The 23321-nt window shown below is 43.1% G+C and overlaps 1 protein-coding gene across 2 annotated transcripts in view; it reads left to right on the top strand.

The window, feature by feature from the left end:
* Window positions 1–23321, top strand: part of ncoa1 (nuclear receptor coactivator 1) — a 76460-nt gene that overhangs the window by 27841 nt on the left and 25298 nt on the right. For both annotated transcript variants that reach the window (XM_023999554.2, XM_023999555.2), the window contains 2 exons: window positions 16375–16480; window positions 21928–22094. In XM_023999554.2, the coding sequence (XP_023855322.1) occupies window positions 16392–16480; window positions 21928–22094 (256 nt within the window). In that variant the 5' untranslated portion in view covers window positions 16375–16391. The remainder of the gene's footprint in view (window positions 1–16374; window positions 16481–21927; window positions 22095–23321) is intronic.

Raw genomic sequence — 23321 nt, 5'->3', positions numbered from 1 at the left:
TGAAGTCCACAATCTCTTTTTGTTTTGCTGACATTGAGGAAGAGGTTATTTTCCTGACACCACACTCCGAGGGCCCTCACCTCCTCCCTGTAGGCTGTCTCGTCGTTGTTGGTAATCAAGCCTACCACTGAAGTGTCGTCTGCAAACTTGATGATTGAGTTGGAGGCGTGCTTGGCCAAACAGTCGTGGGTGAACAGGGAGTTCAGGAGAGGGCTGAGAACACACCCTTGTGGGGCCCCAGTGTTGAGGATCAGCGGAGTGGAGATATTGTTTCCTACCTTCACCCCCTGGGGGCGGCCCTTCAGGAAGTCCAGGACCCAGTTGCACAGGGTGGGGTCGAGATCCAGGGTCTCAAGCTTAATGATGAGTTTGGAGGGTACTATGGTGTTAAAAGCTGAGCTGTAGTCAATGAACAGCATTCTTACATGGGTATTCCTCTTGTCCAGATGAGATAGGGCAGTGTGATGGCGATTGCATCGTCTGTGGACCTATTGGAGTGGGTCTAGGGTAACAGGTAGGGTGGAGGTGACATGATCCTTGACTAGTCTCTCAAAGCACTTCATGATGACAGCCAGCTGGTCTGTGCATGCTCTGAGGACGCGGCTAGGGATGCCATCTGGGTCGGCAGCCTTGCGAGGGTTAACACGCTTAAATGTTTTACTCCCGTTGGCCACGGAAAAGGAGAGCCCACAATCTTAGGTAGCGGGCCGTGTCAGTGGCACTGTTTTGTCCTCAAAGCGTGCAAATAATTTGTTTTAATTTGTCTGGCAACAAGACGTCGATGTCCGTGACAGGGCTGTTTTTGTTTTGTAATCTGTGATTGTCTGTAGACCCTGCCACATACGCCTCGTGTTTGAGACGTTGAATTGCGACTCCACTTTGTCTCTACTGACGCTTTGCTTGTTTGATTGCCTTACAGAGGGAATAACTACACTGTTTGTTTTCGGTCATGTTTCCAGTCGCCTTGCCATGATTAAATGTGGCGGTACGTGCTTTCAGTTTTGCACAAATGCTGCCATCAATTCACGGTTTCTGGTTAGGGAAGGATTTAATAGTCACAGTGGGTACAACATCTCCTATACACTTCCTTATAAACTCGCTCACCGAGTTCAGTGTATACGTCATTGTTATTATCTGAGGCTACCTGGAACATATCCCAAGCCATGTGATCGAAGCAATCTTGAAGCGTGGGATCCGATTTGGTCAGACCAGCGTTGGATAGACCTAAGCGTGGGCGCTTCCTTTTTTAGTTGCTGACTCTGATAGCATGTCCCCAGCTAGCCATGTCTCCATGAAACAGAGTATGTTACAATCCCTGATATCTCTTTGGACAGCAACTCTTTCCCTAATTTCGTAGAGTTTGTTAACTAGGGACTTGCGAGTAATATACTCGGAAGCGGTGGGTGGTGTGCGCGCATCCGAAGCCTCACTGGAAGACTGCTCCGGCATCCTCTATTCCGACTGGGCGTTGTTTTGGGTCGGCCTCTGGAATCAGTTCAAATGCCCTTTTCCGCTTTGGGAAAGTCGTATTCCTGGTCGTAGTGCTGGTAAGTTGACGTCTCTGATATCCAATAGTTCTTCCCGGCTGTATGTAATAACAATTAAGGTTTTCTGGGCTAACAATGTAAGAAATAATACTTAAAAAAACAAAATACTGCACAGTTTCCTAAGGACTTGAAGTGACGCTGCCATCTCTATTGGCGCCATCTTGTGTAGTGAATGGGAAGTGTGCTAAAATGAAAAATAGTAGCTCTTTTAAATCGCGTCAATCAAAACTGTTTTTAAGATGCGATTGCATTTATAATTGTTATGCAATGATTGGGCTTATAAAAGCACGTTTCACAAAAGCAGCAACTGTCTGACAGATTTTCCTTTCAGGTTCTGTATCTGAATGCTGTGCCAAAATATATGTGCATAAAGGTACTAGTATTTTGTGGACATTTGAAACATAAATGTGATGCATTGGGGAACATTCTATGAAGAACAGGTAGGTTCTATTAAAGAATTTAAAATGCTTATAGAGGTGCACCAAATGCACTCCCAAATATATCTCTATGCGTCATAGGATCAGGCACTTTTGTTCGATAGAATATAAATCAGAGATTAAACTCCTCCGAGCAGCAGGATTCGTATTAAAAATAAATAATTTTTTTTTTTTTTTTTTAACCTCAGTAATTTGAAAATGCAGGTTACTCACTTTATTTTGGCCCTCTACAAAATGTCTAAATTGGAGATACTTGAGAAAATCATTTTTGGTTAATTAATATCAGTCTTTATCTGTTGGAGCGATTTTGAGAGTATCCTGGATAAACAAAGGTGTAAGATCAGCAATACCTTTCGTCTTCCAATCCAGGAGGCCAACACTCCTTGTTTGGGGGGGAATGTCAGGATTAAGAGCTGTGACCAGTGATATATGGTCTGGAATCTGCAAGTCTCTCCTTGCATTTTTCTAAGTTAAGAGTGTCTTACATACTATAAAATTGTCAGATAAGACCTACATTTTTAATACATGGTAAAGAACATAATGCCCTTGGAGGACATGCTGTTGACTCCATCCCAACTCAGTGAGTCAAGTCTTTCTAGGAATCAACTTATCATGTGCTTGATCTGAGCAGACAAATAATATAGTTGCAAATTTGGCAAAGAAACCCCTCCCAAGTTCTTAGGCTTAGTTCGTTTTGTAAATTTGGTTTCTTATTTTTCCAAATATATTTAGAGCTACTGGTATTAACCTCCTGAAAAAAGGACTGAGAACATTCTGGAATAGATCATTTAATCAAGGAAGTTGTTCATCCAGACAACATTAATACTACCAAAAAGAGAGTCTGGTAAAACAGACCAGTTAGCCAGGTCCTGCTTAATTGTTGTGAGCAAAGGCACGTAAGAGAACAGGTCTTTAAGGTCTGGTGTGACATACGCTGAGTGTACAAAACATTTAAGAACACGTGCTCTTTCCATGGCATAAACTGACCAGGTGAATCCAGGAGAAGCTAAGATCCCTTATTGGTGTCACTTGTTAAATCCACTTCAATCAGTGTAGATGAAGGGGAGGAGACAGGTTAAAGAAGGATTTTTAAGCCTTGAGATAATTGAGACGTGGATCTTGTATGTGTGCCATTCAGAGGGTGAATGGCCAAGACAACATAATTTTAAGTGCCTTTGAACGGGGTATGGTAGTAGGTGCCAGGCGCATCGGTTTGTGTCAAGAACTGCAATGCTGCTGGGTTTTTCACACTCAACAGTTTGCTGTGTTTATCAAGAATGGTCCACCACCCAAAGGACATCCAGCCAACTTGACACAACTGTGGGAAGCATTGGAGTCAAAATGGGCCAGTATCCCTGTTGACCGCTTTTGTCACCTTGTAGAGTCCATGCCCCAGTATTGGGAAGGTGTTCTTAATATTATGTACACTCTGTGTATATGCCCAAGTATTTGAAGCCTGTTTCAGCAAATTGGAATGGGGAAATTGATTCTAAGAGGGGATATTTAAAGGTAAAGCCATGGATTTCCCCACATTAATGTTGTACCCTGACAGGTTACCATATTCAGATATGATTACTGCAGCAACAGAGGTCTCTGGTTTAGACGTGTCTAAAAGCATATCATCAGCAAATAATGAAATTCTATGTTCTTCATCTTCCACGAAAATGGCCCTGATGTCATTACTAGACCTTATTGCTTCAGCCAATTTTTATTTTTAATTTTTATTTCACCTTTATTTAACCAGGTAGGCTAGTTGAGAACAAGTTCTCATTTGCAACTGCGACCTGGCCAAGATAAAGCATAGCAGTGTGAACAGACAACACAGAGTTACACATGGAGTAAACAATAAACAAGTCAATAACATGGTAGAAAAAAAAGAGAATCTATATACAATGTGTGCAAAAGGCATGAGGTAGGCAATAAATCGAATAATTACAATTTAGCAGATACATGGAGTGATAAATCATCAGATAATCATGTGCAGAAGAGATACTGGTGTGCAAAAGAGCAGAAAAGTAAATAAATAAAAGCAGTATGGGGGGTGAGGTAGGTAAATTGGGTGGGTAGTTTACAGATGGACTATGTACAGCTGCAGCGATCGGTTAGCTGCTCGGATAGCGATTTTTAAAGTTGTTGAGGGAGATAAAAGTCTCCAACTTCAGAGATTTTTGCAATTCGTTCCAGTCGCAGGCAGCAGGAACTGGAAGGAAAGGCGTCCAAATGAGGTTTTGGCTTTAGGGATGATCAGTGAGATACACCTGCTGGAGCGCGTGCTGCGGGTGGGTGTAGCCATCGTGACCAGTGGAACTGAGATAAGGCGGCACTTTACCTAGCATAGCCTTGTAGATGACCTGGAGCCAGTGGGTCTGACGACGAACATGTAGCGAGGGCCAGCCGACTAGGGCATACAGGTCGCAGTGGTGGGTCGTATAAGGTGCTTTAGTAACAAAACGAATGGCACTGTGATAAACTGCATCCAGTTTGCTGAGTAGAGTATTGGAAAGCTATTTTGTAGATGACATCGCCGAAGTCGAGGATCGGTAGGATAGTCAGTTTTACTAGGGTAAGTTTGGCGGCGTGAGTGAAGGAGGCTTTGTTGCGGAATAGAAGCCGATTCTTGTTTTGATTTTGGATTGGAGATGTTTGATATGAGTCTGGAAGGAGAGTTTGCAGTCTAGCCAGACACCTAGGTACTTATAGATGTCCACATATTCTAGGTCGGAACCGTCCAGGGTGGTGATGCTAGTCGGGCGTGCGGGTGCAGGCAGCGAACGGTTGAAAAGCATGCATTTGGTTTACTAGCGTTTAAGAGCAGTTGGAGGCCACGGAAGGAGTGTTGTATGCATTGAAGCTCGTTTGGAGGTATGATAGCACAGTGTCCAAGGAAGGGCCGGAAGTATATAGAATGGTGTCGTCTGCGTGAGGGTGGATCAGGGAATCGCCCGCAGCAAGAGCAACATCATTGATGTATACAGAGAAAAGAGTCGGCCCGAGAATTGAACCCTGTGGTACCCCATAGAGACTGCCAGAGGACCGGACAACATGCCCTCCGATTTGACACACTGAACTCTGTCTGCAAAGTAGTTGGTGAACCAGGCAAGGCAGTCATTAGAAAAACCGAGGCTACTGAGTCTGCCGATAAGAATATGGTGATTGACAGAGTCGAAAGCCTTGGCCAGGTCGATGAAGACGGCTGCACAGTAATGTCTTTTATCGATGGCGGTTATGATATCGTTTAGTACCTTGAGCGTGGCTGAGGTGCACCCGTGACCGGCTCGGAAACCGGATTGCACAGCGGAGAAGGTACGGTGGGATTCGAGATGGTCAGTGATCTGTTTGTTGACTTGGCTTTCGAAGACCTTAGATAGGCAGGGCAGGATGAATATAGGTCTGTAACAGTTTGGGTCCAGGGTGTCTCCCCCTTTGAAGAGGGGATGACCGCGGCAGCTTTCAAATCCTTGGGGATCTCAGATGATACGAAGGAGAGGTTGAACAGGCTGGTAATAGGGGGTGCGACAATGGCGGCGGACAGTTTCAGAAATAGGGGGTCCAGATTGTCAAGCCCAGCTGATTTGTATGGGTCCAGGTTTTCCAGCTCTTTCAGAACATCTGCTATCTGGATATGGGTAAAGGAGAAGCTGGGGAGGCTTGGGCGAGTAGCAGCGGGGGGGGCGGGGCTGTTGGCCAAGGTTGGAGTCGCCAGGAGGAAGGCATGGCCAGCCATTGAGAAATGTTTGTTGAAGTTTTCGATTATCACGGACTTATCAGTGGTGACCGTTTACCTAGCCTCAGTGCAGTGGGCAGCTGGGAGGAGGTGCTCTTGTTTTCCATGGACTTTACAGTATCCCAGAACTTTTTGGAGTTAGAGCCACAGGATGCAAATTTCTGCTTGAAAAAGCTGGCCTTTGCTTTCCTGACTGACTGCGTGTATTGGTTCCTGACTTCCCTGAACAGTTGCATATCGCGGGGGCTCTTTGATGCTATTGCAGTTCGCCACAGGATGTTTTTGTGCTGGTCGAGGGCAGTCAGGTCTGGAGTGAACCAATGGTTCTATGACCAATGAAAACAGGCCAGGCGACAGGCCAGGCGACCAATATAAAATATTTCTGATAGCTGACCATTTGTGTTAACTGCTGCAGTTGGATCAGAGTACAATAATTTTATTAAATTAATAAAATAGTCACTCGGATTCACCTTTTTCCAGTACCGCAAACAAGAATTCCCACTCAACTCTGTCAAAAGCCTTTTCCGCATCGAGAGATACAATGAGTGCAGGGTCTTTATTCCTGCCAAGATGGTTTATGATATTCAAGGTGCGTCTCACATTGTCTGTTCCAAATCTGGATTTGACAAAACCAGTCTGATCGGGCTTAATGAGGTCCGGAAGCAGGACTTCCCGTCTGCGAGCAAGTGTCTTGGCAACTATCTTAACATCAACTCCGAGCAAACTGATTGGTCTAAACCAGTGGTTCCCAACCAGGGTTACTTGGCCTATCCACAGAGTGTACATAAGAAGACTCATAAGACCATAGGCCTACTGGTAAAATGGACATGGCGGGGAGGGGGGGTACTTCAGGGGTATTCCGGGCAGAACAAAATTCAGTTGGTGGTACAGTAACCAAAACAGGTTGGGAACCACTGGTCTAAACGAAGAGCACTGATGGATTTGTCTTTTTTTACTAACGGGCCAATGGAGGCAGTTTTACACGACTCTGGTATGACGTCTCTATCAAACATATCATAAAGATGGGGCATATCTCAGGCCAATGCTACTTTGAAAACGCTACAGAGTAGCTTTAGACCAGGTGCTTTTCCAGAGGGCATTGCCTTAATAGCTTACCAAACCTCTTCAGATGTAAAGGGGCCATTCTAACTAGTTCTTTGATCATCTGATATAGTGGGTAAAGTGGTCTTATTCAGATATTTTATGATTTTGTCAGTCGCTCCTGTATATTGAAAGTATAAATAGATTCATAGAAGTCGCCAAATGTATTATTGATAAGCAATGGATCATAAGTAGTGGAGCCATCTGCCATCTTTATAGACTTAGTAGATCTTTCACTCTGTTCTTTTTTAAGTTTGTGTGCAAGTAGACTGCTCAGTCGGTTTGCTTGTAGTTTTGCTTGTATTGTACGTGCTTCGTGTGGTCTAAATTGACAGTGGCCTTAGCACAAGCTAGTGAGTTCCAGTTTACCTGGGTTGGCTGTTGTTTATGAAGAAGTTCTTTACCACAGCTTCCAATTTTTCCCTCTTTTCCAATCTAAGCTTCTTTATCAGAGACGATTGGGAGATAATATAACACCTTATGGTTGCTTTAGCAGCATCCCAGATGGTTGCAGCTGAGATGGGATAGAGTTGGTTGTCAATAATGTGATAACTTATCTTTAACCATAGAGCAGAATCCTTCATTGTTAAGGAGGGATGCATTATGTCTCCAATATCTAATTTTGTATCTATATACACCGGGGCATGGTCAGATTTGACTATTGAACTTATAACACATGACTGACTGTACAATGTGCATGTAAGTAGAGGGAATAAAAAACTAAAATAGTCCAATCTAGAATATGAATTATGGGGTCTAGAGTAGAACTAATAATTTCTGACACTAGAATTTCGCTCTCTCCATACCTCTACTAAACCAGATGACTTCACAAATGCTTTTAAGAACATTTGAGGGCCTGCGCTTCGAGGCTGGAGCAGTTGATGATTTACCCAGCTTGTTATCCAGAATACATTTGAAATCTCCCAGTATAATCACAAATCCCTTGCAGTTTTGGTTAAATAATAAAATAATGTCAGACATACATTGGGGGAGTCAGTGTTTGGAGCATATACATTCAGTACAGTAATATGTTGACCCAGAATATTACCCGTAATCAAAATACACCGCTACTCAGGGTAAATTTCTTGGTGTTGAAATATAAATGTGAAATGTTTTTTTATAAGGATGGCAATGCCTCTTTAACTAAAATAAGAAAATGTCCCTCTTTTTCAGTTTAGCATGCTCTGTTGCAGATATATGGTTATCTTGTAACACAGCAATTGAAACCCTTTCCCTTTATAAGAACYTTTGAATGTTTTTCCTCTTGACTATATGCCCACTGCCCTGAATATTCCAATAGGCTGCTTCAAATCAAGCACTTATGTTACAGTAATATTAGAGAATAACTTAACCCCAAACGGTGTAAAAAGAAAAAAGTGCAAAAATAAATAAAGGCTTGCATAACTTACATAACCCTGAACTAAAATGGAACGTAAAAATAAAATTGAGAAAAAATACCTCTGCCAGTCCCCAAACGAAATGGCAGACCCCAAAAACTGTCACATTACTAGCAGGAACTCAACTAAGGGTTTAAGAATAGATATTTCACTGTCCTATTGAATAAAGGGGATACCTAAAATAGATCTATAAAGGACATGTGAATGAAGCATTAGCTTCATTCACATGTCCTAAGCATTAGCGCAATTACGCTCACATATACGCGCGTGCACACACACACACGCACACAACACACACACACACACACACACAACCACACACACACACACACACACACACACACCCACACACCACACACACACAAACAAGATTAGATTAAGAAAAACAATTAAATAAAAACTAATAAATACAGTGCAGTATGCACCCCATTCTTAATGGACGTCGAGTCACAGCTTAAAGAGCAAGGAATGTCATCCGGTTTTAGGCTGTTCACTCATTGAAAATGACAATAGAACCTCTGTTTGGTAATGAATAGTCTACTTAGAGTGCATAACGCTCCCATCAATGAGAGAGAGCTCCGTCCCGTGGCGGCCAGCTATCCACATGCGGTGAGTGGGCTGTCCAAATAATTGGGCCTGTGGCCTAAACAAAGTCCAAACAAAAGTTACTCATGTCCACAAGCTGGTGTAAATAACAAATCCTGTCCGATGGTTCGTATAGATCTAAACAAAGCCGATGAGCAGGCAAGGCGGACTGTTTTTAACTGCGGCTCTGCCGTGTCACAGACCATGTGTGCATGCTAGGAATAGGCTGTATAGTTATAGCTACTACCATGTTAAAGTGAGTGCAGACTGGGGGTCGTCAAACATGTGGCTAGTTCCCTGGAAAGTAATCCTCAGTTTAGCCGGGTGTATCAGGCCAAATCTGACTCCTGCCTTGTGAAGGTGGGATTTCACATCTTTGTATGCAGCTCTGCGTCTTGCTAGGTCTGCAGAGTAGTCTATGGATCCGTGTGCCATTGTAGTTCAGCTGTCCTCTTTCGAAGGAGGGACAAATAATTTTCTCTTTGGTCTGGAAGTAATGCATGCGGACCAGCATATCTCTGGAATGGCAGTCGGGTTGTGGTTTTGCAACTAAAGGTCGATGTGCTCTGTCAATGGCGTGGGGTCTGTGAAAGGTATTTCCATCYAGAACATCCTGCAGGAAAGAGGCTTACAGCCCTCCAGCTCTTCTGGTATGTCGACCACCCGTATGTTGTGGCTAGCTTCCGGATTAAGCAAGCAGTGTGTCAAGAAGCAGTGCGGCTTGGCAGGGTCGTGTTTCAGGGGACGCATGGCTCTCAACCTTCTTTTACCAATTTGGATATCATAAAATTGGGGATAAAAAAGGGGTACAAGTAAAAAAAAAAAAAAAATGCTTTTTATTTACGCAGGCCAGAGTGAATCCGGTTGTAGTTTTAGACCCAGACAGCAGCTAACACAGTCCCAGATAACTAACCACGCTGGAGGGGACAGGAGCAGAACGTTGCCCCTAAACACAGATCTAGGATCAGATTATCCCATCCAAATCTTAACGTTATCTATAAGGTTATAATAGTATATGTTTTCTTGTCAGAAATACATTTTGGAGATGGAAAAACCCTTTCAGTGTAAACTTAAATGACTAAAACCAGAGAAAGTATGTAGAAAAGATAATGTCCCTATATATTCATATTTGAGAACGAACAATCACCAAAATAAAGGGAGAACTGACAATTCCTAAAAATTGATTCAGCAGTAAAGAATTATGTTTGAGCAAAAAAACACAGTATTAGCCATGAAAGAATTCATAGAATTGCAGGAAATTTGCTTAAAAAATGCAAAATGTTACCTCCGATCCATGGCAGAATATGTAGAATCGCAGGATAAAAATCTAAAATTTTCTCTCAGCTGCATGGCAAGATGGGGGCCTCAAATGTTCTGTAAAATTCATCTGTGCCGACCGCACCTGTATTCATAACCTACCTGTTCCCTGCCTGTACTCTCAGGTGCAGAGCTGGAACAGCTAAACCTGGCATGAAAGTGAAAAATTAAAATGACTTCACAGTTGATTCATGATTGGCTATATGGGTGTTAGGCCGGGTGATTGTATTTGTAGTGCTAATCATCATTTGTTGGCAGATCAGATCATTGATTGGCACTCTCACTCTTTAGGCTATTTACCTTTGCTGAGAGAGCATGCTGCTGACGGCGATTGCAGACTAGGTTTTGTTTGCTCCTAGCAGAACCTGGCTAGGCGTAAGCGCACTACTATGCTCGCATACTCCTTGCTTGCTAAAATAGATTGGTAGCAAGGTTTAGCTAGCTATCTAGGTTTGATTTTACAAATGGGAAGCTTATGATTTTCTTTCTGACAAAATGTTGATTGATCCAAAAGTTTTACAGATCTTTAGTTTAGTTGGTTGGCTTGCTTTCTCTGCACGAGTAGGCCTATGCTGCTAGGCTAGTTAGCCAGCAAAGTAGTAAGCACTAGCTTGCTTGCTTGCTAATGTTAGCAAGCATGCCTACTCTTTTTGTCGAGTACAATAGAAAATACAACAATCTACCTCATCCTTTGGTGAAAACGGTATATTGGTTTCCGTCTTCCCATGTTGGAAAAAATACACTTAATTGAAGAATCCCGTCCATAGTTTCCACCCCTACAGTTCACCAATCACTGAGAAAGGGCCGTAGACTTTCGGCTACCGAACTTCAACTTGCCTCAAGAAGAAATGTTGTTTGCGAAAAGCTGGGGGGGAAATAAAAAATGACTAACACCAAAACGGCACAAAATTGTGCCGTAATATATGCGTGAAACGGCACTCCAAAAATGCCACAACAAAATCAAAAAATTAACAGGAAATATCACTAGAAATCCTGGAGGGACTGATTTAATACCTCACACAGATACACCACTGTAGGTAAGAACACAGCACATAGATACGGTACTGTAGGTATTAACACAGCACAGAGATTTCTTCAAACCACAGTGCTGTGTGACTCACAGCTGCAGCATCATTCATGGCTGTACTGACTCTGTCAGTGGAATGGACTGACCCTAAGTATAGATGCCTGCTAATTTCAGTCTCGATTCCTGGTGTTTCTGTAACGTGTAGAAACCACTGTTATGTGGCTTCAATGCTTGTCTTCAATGTAAAACATTCTATATTTAGCTGGGCTTGTGTTGGAGAGTCTGGTTCGTTCAGCAGATCCCTGTGTGACAACCAACCACAGTGACCATTTGGTAGTTGACAACACAGAATCATCTCATTGACCACTGGCACCACACTACCAGTGTCTGTATCAGTCTCATACATTAATATGGAAAACCCCATCTTGAAAGAGGGTGATATGCAATGCTGTTGTCACCTTGTCGCGCGTGTGTGTGTGCGTCCAGTGTGTTGGCCTGTGCCTGTTAGCTGCAGTCTTGTTTTGGCGTGTCTGATGTGCTGATGTTTTGGCCTGTGTCTGAGGTGTTTTGGTTGTGTTAATTGGATTAGAGTAACAGGTTTTCTGGCATGTATATAAGGTGTCACCTTTCCAGCCTTGGTTGAAGTGTAATGTGCTGCTATTTTGGCCTGTGTTGGAGGCTCTGATTCGAGGTGAAATGCTGGAAATGAGACTAGTGGGGATTGTGTAACAATAGTGGCTTGTTTTGGTGCCTGTTGATCAAGGCCTGAGTGAGCTGGGGGGTGAGTGTTGGCCGGAGAGAACCTGAATAACGCCAGTCAGTGGCCCCCCATCAGGGAGGCAGCACACTGAACTACACCAGAGCGCAGGCTGCTGTGGACACTGGTCATACCAACAAATGATGTCTGTATGTGCATATGTAACCGGTGTGAAATGGCTAGCTAGTTAGCGGGGTGCGCGCTAATAACGTTTCAATCGGTGACATCATTCGCTCTGAGACCTTGAAGTACTTGTTTCCCTTGCTCTGCAAGGACCGTGGTTTTTGCGGAGCGATGGGTAACGATGCTTCGGGGGTGTCAGTTGTTGTGTCCAGAGGGTCCCTGGTTCGAGCCCAGGTAGGGGCGAGGAGAGGGACGGAAGGAAAACGGTTACACATATAGATGTGTGTGTGCAATGTACATATGTAGACCTATTGTACACAGGACCATTCTGTAGGTATGTAGGACAAGTGCATGCTTTATGATGCTGTTTTAGCACTGTGTTCTTCTCTCAGGCTAATGAGCTGTAGATTTCTCTCACAGAAAGACTCTCGCCTGAGCATGACATGTTGCCATGGCTACAGCTAGCCACTGACAACACCTGATGTACACAGAGAAAGATAATTCTGCAGTGCTCCACAGATCAACCACAGGCACTGTGGGGCCAGTGCGGAGGCAATCACACACAGCCACCGACCATGCATCTGACCACGGTCGACCACAGATTGACCACAGTGTCTGCAGCTTAATATGTAGTACATTTACATTTACATTTAAGTCATTTAGCAGACGCTCTTATCCAGAGCGACTTACAAATTGGAAAGTTCATACATATTCATTCTGGTCCACCCGTGGGGAATGAACCCACAACCCTGGCGTTGCAAGCGCCATGCTCTACCAACTGAGCCACACGGGACCGTGTGTATGTATGTAGTACATACAGTTGAAGTCGGAAGTTTACATACATTTAGGTTGGAGTCATTAAAACTCGTTTTTCAACCACTCCACACATTTCTTGTTAACAAACTATAGTTTTGGCAAGTCGGTTAGGACATCTACTTTGTGCATGACACAAGTAATTTTCCCAACAATTGTTTACAGACAGATTATTTCACTTATAATTCACTGTGTCACAATTCCAGTGGGTCAGAAGTGTACATGCACTAAGTTGACTGTGCCTTTAAACAGCTTGGAAAATTCCAGAAAATGATGTCATAGCTTTAGAAGCTTCTGATTGGCTAATTGACATAATTTGAGTCAATTGGAGGTGGCCTTCCTTCAAACTCCATGCCTCTTTGCTTGACATCATGGTTAAATCTAAAGAAATCAGCCAAAACCTCAGAAAAACAATTGCAGACCTCCACAAGTCTGGTTCATCCTTGGGAGCAATTTCCAAACGCCTGAAGGTACCACGTTCATCTGTACAAACAATAGTACGCAAGTATAAACACCATGGGACCACGCAGCCGTCATACCGTTCAGGAAGCTCTGTCTCCTAGAGATTAACGTACTTTGGTGCGAAAAGTGCAAATCAATCCCAGAACAACAGCAAAGGACCTTGTGAAGATGCTGGAGGAAATGGGTACAAAAGTATCTATATCCACAGTAAAACAAGTCTTATATCGATATAACCTGAAAGGCCGCTCAGCAAGGAAGAAGCCACTGCTCCAAAATCGCCATGAAAAAGCCAGACTACAGTTTGCAACTGCACATGGGGACAAAGATCGTACTTTTTGGAGAAATGACCTCTGGTCTGATGAAACAAAAAAAACTGGGAGGCTTGCAAGCCAAAGAACACCATCCCAACCGTGAAGCACGGGGGTAGCAGCATCATGTTGTGGGGGTGCTTTGCTGCAGGAGGGACTGGTGCACTTAACAAAATAGCTGGCATCATGAGGCAGGAAAATTATGTGGATGTATTGAAGCAACATCTCAAGACATCAATCAGGAAGTTAAAGCTTGGTCGCAAATGGGTCTTCCAAATGGACAATGACCACAAGCATCCTTCCAAAGTCGTGACCAATCCAATAACTTGACTTTGTTGTCCTTAAGACATTTTGCCATCACAAAGCCCTGACCTCAATCCCATAGAACATTTGTGGTCAGAACTGAAAAAGCGTGTGCGAGCAAGGAGGCCTACAAACCTGACTCAGTTACAGCAGCTCTGTCAGGAGGAATGGTCTAAAATTCACCCATCTTATTGTGGAAAGCTTGTGGAAGGCTACCCGAAACGTTTGACCCAAGTTAAACAATTTAAAGGCAATGCTACCAAATACTAATTGAGTGTATGTAAACTTCTGACCCACTGGGAATGTGATGAAATAAATAATTCCCTCTACTATTATTCTGACATTTCACATTCTTAAAATAAAGTGGTGATCCTAACTGACCTAAGACAGGGAATCTTTACTAGGATTAAATGTCAGGAATTTTGAAAAACTGAGTTTAAATGTATTTGGCTAAAGTGTATGTAAACTTCCGACTTCAACTAAATATAGCTGCAAACAAACACAATCAACAATCAATGCTGAACCACAGTTAGACATCTCACCGCTTGTGGAGCACAGAGGAGGCCAAAGAATAGTCAACCAAGGGGAAAAAACGATCGCCTCAATAGCTAAATCAGCCGTTACACCACTTTGGGCTATATTTGGGCATTATGGAAACCCATAACAAACTCCATAACCCTTTACCAACGCCAGTCAGATGACTTAAAGTGTGACGCACAAATACGAGGGGACATTTTGTCTCTTTTTGATCAACTGCTGTGATGAATGGCTGTGAATTCCAGCGCCACAAATCTGCAGGGGAAAGGCCTCTTTAATTTAACTAGTCTTAATCTTTGATCTGTGGTGCTGTCTGCCTCCCCTACAGTAACATGCCTGTGACCCTCACCTCATCCCCCCCCCCCAGCACAGCCCCACTACTGATAACACTGCTTGGAATGAGTGCCGTGAACGGAGAGGAGTGATGCGAATGCACAGACCAGTGGAGAGGGAAGAATGTGGTCGAGCAAGCAGAGGATGGGTCCCGCGAGTGCACAGGCAGCGGGGTCGCGCAAATTAAACTTTAGTTGCAAGTGTGACTTTAAGCAAGCAGAACATCGTTGCCGCATGCAAAATATTAATTTGAGAGCAGAGATTATCAATCATTTTTTTGCAGAGATACTTAAACATCTTGCTCTCGCAACTGCAATCTTTTACCATCGTTTTAGAGGTGAGGATTCTAGCCAATGAACATGGTCGTCACTAGTTAACACAGCCAACTCATATCAAACAAACACATACCAGACACTTTGTGGAAAGGTGAAGACAAACAATTAGCTAGTGGTGGACTATGGTGTTACTTAGCTAGAGATGGCCATTTACTTTTCTTTTTACAGCTTTACGTTGCTGGTTGATAAGTAATTAGCTATCTAGCTAGTTCGCTAACTTTAGTAAGTAGATTCAACTCAAGGTATAGTATAGCGATTTATTTTATTTCCCAATTACTTTGCTTATGTATCAAGTTGAAGCTGGGTTGACCAAGTTGTTCGGTGATTACTGTTCAAGCTAGCTAGCAAGTTTAACAGATGTCTCTGAAACTCTGAAGTGCATCCATTTGACCTCATGCACTTAACTCAACCAATCACATGACACAACACTGGACTGACAACACTACACTCAAGCATTTGTTAGTTCGGCCATCACTCCAGTGAAAGTGACTAATCTAAGGTTTCTAGACACACACCCACCTCTTTCCCACCAGCCTGAAATTCATTCGAGAGAAAAAAATAGACATTTTAACCCAAAGGTGCCAAGTCTTGAGAGACAGCATCTTGATAAATTGAGAGTGAAAACTTGACAAAGACATGTGATTAGTATTGTTGGTGGACAATTTGATGTTTTCCCCAAAAACTGTTACACATTTGAACCATGTTGCTTACGGTTCTATAGTTTTTGATTTAGAGATTTTTCTTTTTGATCCGTGGCATTGATGTTCTGCTCGCCCAAGCTCTCAAGTTTGACCTGTCCACTCGCAGAACACATCCTCTGCTTTCTCGACCAAATCTCTGCGCTATCGACTGGTCTGTGTGCTCACGGGATCCATCCTATGCACTCTCAAATCAGTGTTTGCTTGCTCAATTATGTTTCGTCTCGCTCGACAGCGGCATCTCACGCGCAATGGACTTTAGAGGCTGATTATTGTGTTTGTGTGTGTGTGATCAGCGGTGTCCCATTTGCTTCAGATGCCTAACATGGATCTACAATTAGGAGGGAAATGAAGATGTGATTTCCTGTCAAATGGACCCCTCTGTGTCCCAGTCCTAAAACCAATCCTGATTCAGGTCATGCTGACCAGAAGTCAAGATGGTTCTTCCCGCGTTAGGCTTTGTGTTTTTAACTTCTTTGTCTTCTCCATGAGTGGTGTTATGTCTGATTTTTGAATCAGCTGTGATTGTGGTTTCTTCCCCAGGCTAACCCTGTCCTCTTCTCTCACCAGGTGTCCTGAAGCTCAGAATGAGTGCTGTAGGGGAAAGTGCCCTGGATCCTACCACGCCAGAGTCCCGCAAGAGGAAGGGCTCACCATGCGACACCTCAGAGCAGAGGTAAGAACACGGTCATTTACCTTTTAATCACTTAGCAGACACACTTATCCAGAACGATTGACAAGATGATGATGATGATGATGACGACGATGGTCTTCATTGCCTTTCAAGAGTCAATTCTTTCCACCACTACACATACTCAACAAGAAGCATCCCCTCAGAAGTACAGTATAACCTTGCTACTACCCTTCAGATTTGTTCTCTCATGTTCATCTGTGTTTGCATAGTAACCCAAGAAGCTACCCGCTTCTATGGCCCTGTTGGTGTTGAGGAATAGGAGTTTGAGCCTGTGCACACTTGGCTTGAATTCTTGTGTTATCATGCAGTTATGTCAATGGCAGATTTGTGTGAGAATTTGAAATATTTTTAGAGTATACAGTGCATTCTGAAAGTATTCAGACCCCTTGACGTTTTACACTTTGTTACGTTACAGCCTTATTCTAAACTTGATTAAATAATTGTTTTCCTCATCAATCTACACACAATACCCCATAATGACAAAGCAAAAACAGGTTTTTAGAAGTTTTAGCAAGCTTATTACACCTGTATTTGGGGAGTTTCTCCCATTCTCTGCAGATTCTCTCAAGCTCTGTCAGGTTGGATTGGGATAATCGCTGCACAGCTATTTTCAGGTCTCTCCAGAGATGTGCGATCGGGTTCAAGTACGGGCTCTGGCTGGGCCACTCAAGGATATTCAGAGACTTGTCCCGAAGCCACTCCTGCATTGTCTTGGCTGTGTGCTTAGGGTCATTGTCCTGTTGGAAGGTGAACCTTCGCCCCAGTCTGAGGTCCTGAGCACTCTGGAGCAGGTTTTCATCAAAGATCTGTCTGTACTTTGCTCCGTTCATCTTTCCCTCGATCCTGACTAGTCCCCCAGTCCCTGCCACTGAAAAACATCCCCACAGCATGCTGCCACCACCATGCTTCACCAGGTTTCCTCCAGACGTGACACTTGGCATTTAGGCCAAAGAGTTCAATCTTGGTTTCATCAGACCAGATAATCGTGTTTCTCATGGTCTGAGAGTCCTTTAGGTGCCTTTTGGCAAACTCTAAGCGGGCTGCCATATGCCTTTTACTGAGGAGTGGCTTCTGTCCGGCCACTCTACCATAAAGGCCTGATTGGTGGAGTGCTTCATAGACGGTTGTCCTTCTGGAAGGTTCTCCAATCTCAGGAACTCTAGAGCACTGTCAGAGTCACTATCAGGTTCTTGGTCACCTCCCTGACCAAGGCCCTTCTCCCCCGATTGCTCACTATTGGCAGGTCGGCCAGCTCTAGGAAGAGTCTTGGTGGTTCCAAACTTTTTCCATTTAACCTCTCTGCGCTACGGATCCCTTTAGCGGGATCATTTTCCTAAACAACCGCTGAATTGCAGGGCGCCAAATATTACAAAAAATATTTATAATCATGCAATCACAAGTGAAATATACCAAAACACAGCTTAGCTTGTTGTTAATCCATCTATCGTGTCAGATTTTGAAAATATGCTTTACAGCGAAAGCAATCCAAGCTTTTGTGAGTGTATCAATCAATGCTAGAACAGCTAGCCCCAAATTAGCATGGTCACGAAAGTCAGAAAAGCAATAAAATTAATCGCTTACCTTTGATAATCTTCGGATGTTTGCACTCACGAGACTCCCAGTTACACAATAAATGTTATTTTTGTTCGATAAATATTACTTTTATAACAAAAAAACGCCATTTGGGTTGCGCGTTATGTTCAGAAAACTACAGCCTCGTTCCGTTCGACGAAAATTCCAAAAAGTATCCGTGATGTTCGTAGTAACATGTCAAATGTTTTTTATAATCAATCCTCAGGATTGATAATATTTCAACCGGACCGTAACCTATTCAATAAAAGAGAGAAAGAAAATGGAGAGCTACCCCTCTCGCGCGCAGGAACTAATCAAAGGACACCTGACTAGTTTTGAAAAATCTCGCTCATTTTTCAAAATAAAAACCTGAAACTATGTCTAAAGCCTGGTCACAGCCTGAGGAAGCCATTGGAAAAGGAATCTGGTTGATACCCCTTTAAATGGAAGAAAGACGGGAAATTAAACACATATTAAAAATTTAAAAAATCACTTCCGGGTTAGATTTTCTCAGGTTTTCGCCTGCAAAATCTGTTTTGTTATACTCACAGACAATATTTTGACAGTTTTGGAAACTTTGGAGTGTTCTATCTTAATCTGTAAATTATATGCATATTCTACGATCTGGACCTGAGAAATAGTCTGTTTACCTTGGGAACGTTATTTTAAAAAATCAATAATAATCTGACCCCTAGCGTCAAGAAGAATGATGGATGCCACTGTGTTCTTCGGGACCTTTAATACTTACCCTTCCCCAGATCTGTGCCTCGACACAATCCTGTCTTGGAGCTCTATGGACAATTCCTTCGACCTCATGGCTTGGTTTTTGCTCTGACATGCACTGTCAACTGTAGGACCTTATATAGACAGGTGTGTGCTTTTCCAAATCATGTCAAATCAATTGAATTTGCCACAGGTGGGCTCCAATGAAGTTGTAGAAACATCTCAAGGAGGATCAATGGAAACAGGATGCAAAACAGGATGCACTCAATTTCGAGTCTCATAGCAAAGGGTCTGAATAGTTATTTATTTCTATTGTTATTTTTTTATGTTTGCAAAAATGTCTAAACCTGTTTTCGCTTTGTCATCATGTGTAGATTGATGAGGATTTTTTTTTTTTAATCCATTTTAGAATAAGGCTGTAATGTAACAATGTGGGAAAAGTCTAGGGGTCCGAATGCATTGCACTGTATATGGGGATTTCCCCCTCACTCACTTACTCACTCACTTACTCACCCACTTACTCACTCACTCACTCACTCACTCACTCACAATTAGGGCTGGGCGACATGGCCTAAAAATATTATCGCTTTTTTTTTTCAAACTTATTGGCGATTCACGATATGTATCTAAAAATGTTTTTAAGGGTTGCTCTAAATAACTGTTGTCTTACAATGAATCATAAGACAATATGCCCCACTAATCATTTAATTATTTTTATAAAAATAGTTGAACCTGCTTTTTTTTGCAATAATCACTGATCTGGCTGTAAAGTCTCTGAAAATGATATTTTTGTTACGAATGTAACTAGAACCATGCATAATGCACATTCACTAACTTCTTGCAGCAGGCATTGGGCTATAGAAAATGAACACAGGTCTCATCAACAATCCCAAGCCCACGTGCTAGTGATTAGCCAGCTAATCTTTTTATTTCAAGTTTAGCCAACTTGGATCTATTTGCTAACTAACAAGGTTGAACAGTTGAATTGTTATGAACAAACCCTTCTATCTATCTCCAACTGTTTGAAAAGCATGTTAACCTGTCCACGTAGTTCAGATGTTGAAATTAAGTGGCCTACAGTATTTCTCAGAATGAGAACGAATTGCCAATTCCTTATATAATTGTGTTTTATGCTTATTGCCCATTTATAAAACACAGACTAGACAGCTAGTATAACAGTCTTTGGCTAAAATGCTGCTAGCGGTACCCCAATGCTGCACGTGACAAACTGGGTATATATTTTCCAGAATCAATGTTCATTGACACTCATTTTAGTAGTGTCTGCTCTGCATGCAATTTAGAATAGTTGAGATAAACATTATATTGTTAGAAAGGTTAACTTCTCCTCTATTACAGTAAAATAATGTCTCAATGTGTTTGTCCATATTATTATTATTATAATTTTTTGACCGATTCTGTGGGATGTAAATATCGAGTTGAAACCAAATGTCAGAGAGGAGAATGTGATCTCTCAACTTTGATGGTGTGAGAGGCAGGGGGAGGGGCTTGGTGTGTGTTCTTGAGGAAGAAGCAAAAATGAGGCCAATGCGTTTCTGTGGGCTTATTTTGGACCAAGCTTCTTGCCTGCCTTCCCGCCTTTGGGACAACAACTCCAATTGTTAGGGCGGAGATGTGCATCTCGTCATTAAATACAGATCTCACACTGGCATTAGTCAAATATAGTCACTCTGACACACACACATATACATATACACACACACCATGGTTTCCGTTAGCCGTTAATAGCTGGCTGTTTAAAAAAATAAATAAAAGAAGATAAATAAAATTGTCACCAGATTGACATAGGCTCACCATGTCCATAAGGCTATGGGAAGCTTTTAAATAAATTCCCAAAATTATATAGCCTAATTAGCCTACTCATGTCTATACATAAATAAATAAAATCATTCAAAATGGGCTACTAAAGCATGAGCTTTAAAAAAACATGTTTTAAATTGCCTACAGTCGTAGAGAAGAAATAGCCTAGGCCTCTACGCTATACGCGCTCAGCCATGCATTGAACTGCCTTTTTTGCAAACAGTGATTGAGTTATATTATTAACCTGAATTATGACTATRCAATCTACTCATCACATTACGAGTAGTAGGCTATCTTACATAAGTCTGCAAATGCGATCAATCCCATTCTATCCTGTTTTGTAGGCCAAGTATCCAACCATTTTATCACTCATATTTTATCATGTTTACCACATTTCTTCTGCAACTTACTTTCAGCTTCAGCGGGCAAAAAAATTGAGAGAACAAGGTCAAGCCAAGCCGTAGTCAGTCCCTGCATTCCTCTAATATCTCACACATGGTCAGTGCAGAGCTAGTAGTCACTCCGCTCTTAGCCAGGGTTGCTCTCAGCTCGTAGGGCTTTCAGTGCTAGGATAACTCAGTTAGCTGCTGGGCTGCTGCTAGAGTGCGGATGTGGATCTGAGTGCATCCACTGTGTACATGTGCGACTGAGTTCCAAGCAGCCCTGGGAGCTTTGATTAGAGAGAGAGACAGAGAATAGCATTTCAGTTGATGCCCTGCTAGGTGGAACAATAACACACTTGCAGCAGGGTTAATCCCCCTCTCCTCAGCTGTTCTCTCGCTCTCTGCACTGGTCTGCTTTTCTGCCCTGTCAGCGCTGGTCTCTCCTGCAGCTCTCTGCTCTGGTCCACACCTTCCACCCCCCCCCCCCCCCCCTCTCTCTGTCTATGTGCTGGCCTCATATAAGCCATGAATTATTGAGAGGCCGCTGCTCCTGTAGACCCCCCCCCCAGCACTGATCCTCCTCTCCCCTCCATCCTTCCCCGTACTCGTTGGTACCAACCCAGCAGCAGCAGCGGACAGTCTGCCTGGATACTCTCTGATGAGCCCAGGGCTGCGTTCCAATACTCTACAATGTCATCTCATTCACGTCTTTGTCCCCTGTCCTTCAGGAAATACTTCAACTCCTGCGCGCGTCAGTTGTACTCTCGAACTAGAACTCTGTGTGTTTCATGGACTCTGTGTCAGGTCAAGTTATCCTTTATGTTGCGAAGGAGGATTCATTGGTTGCAGCTAACATGCCATAAAATCACTTTCAGCAAAGTTATGAACATTTCTCAAAAATAAACCTAAACGTGTGTGTGGCTGCCCTTGCAGTGTGGAGAAGCGGCGGCGGGAGCTGGAGTGTCGTTACATAGACGAGCTGGCCGAGCTCCTGTCTGCCAACTGGGCGACATCGCCACGCCTCAACGTCCAGCCAGACAAGTGTCACATCCTCAAGAGCACCGTGGACCAGATCCAGCAGATCAAACGGCGCGAGCAGGGTGAGCAACAGCACATTAGACACACTTTCTCACTCACTAATGAAACACTCATTTGCATACACACATGCGCTGTCTTGCTCTCTCTCTAGTACACACACACACACACACACACACACACACACACACACACACCACACACACACACAACACACACACACACACACACATTTGTTTTACTATCCTTGTGGAGACCAAACAATTGAGTTCCCTTTCAAAACTATTTTCCCTAACCCTAACCCTAAGCCCAAGCTAAAATAGCCTTTTTCCCTGTGGAGACAGGACAAATGTTCCAACTTGTCAGAATATTCCTTGTTTTAGTATCCTTGTGATGACCTCTGGCCCCCACAAGGATAGTAAAACAAAAAACACACACATACGCCCTTCTCACTCTCATTCCCTCAGTCACTTTACTGACCAACATGGTCACTTCACCCCCCTCATCTCTTTACTCATTTGCCTCTTCTCCCTCAATCACCCACTCCTACTCCCTCTAAAGACGTCTAGGTTGCTAGGTGAATTCTGCCCAGCCGTAGGGACCCCTGGGAAATCATGCTTCTTAGTCCACAGGGCTGAAATGACAAACCAGACTAATCCCAGCTTTAACTCACTGAAAGCTGTGACGCCATTCTGCTGCGTCTTATGGATCCTTACATATCCATCCACACGCATCCTATGTTAGTATACTTAATGCTTACCAGAGCCGTATCTCTGTTCTCTATAGGCCCATATTACTCTGATGCTTATGTATCATTGCATGCATCTTTTGTACCCTTACATATTAGTTCCCTTACATTAGTTCTTGCATCTGGTAGTTCAGCTCTCCCAGTTAGTTTACTTACGTGGTTCGGTGGCGGCGCTTGTGCTCCAGATCGTCTCTTAATCAGTAACTGGTCATGTTCAATGGAAAAGCCATAAAACGATAAGAGCCAGAGCATTGGTGTTTGTTCCAGGTCGCACTAATCACACCCACACACATTCAGTGCACACACACACACACACATGCTCAGACACACACCAGGGATTGACATTAAGGGTTGCCTATTGCCTGGGGCAGGTGAACTGAGCAATCGCGGAAGTTGAGCCTGCTCTGAGGTTGCCCCACCGGGAAGCTGAATAATTAAAAAATATATATAATAACTCAAAACTCAACTGATCTTTCTGGTTCCTCCGCATTATTTAAGTGAAAGACAGACAATTCATGGCATTTATGGCAGTCAGGCAAGTTGA

This window comes from Salvelinus sp. IW2-2015, linkage group LG14 (assembly GCF_002910315.2).
Source record: "Salvelinus sp. IW2-2015 linkage group LG14, ASM291031v2, whole genome shotgun sequence".
Lineage (NCBI taxonomy): Eukaryota > Metazoa > Chordata > Actinopteri > Salmoniformes > Salmonidae > Salvelinus > Salvelinus sp. IW2-2015.
The sequence above is the reverse complement of the archived record's forward strand: the minus strand, read 5'-3'. Positions and strand labels throughout refer to the sequence as shown.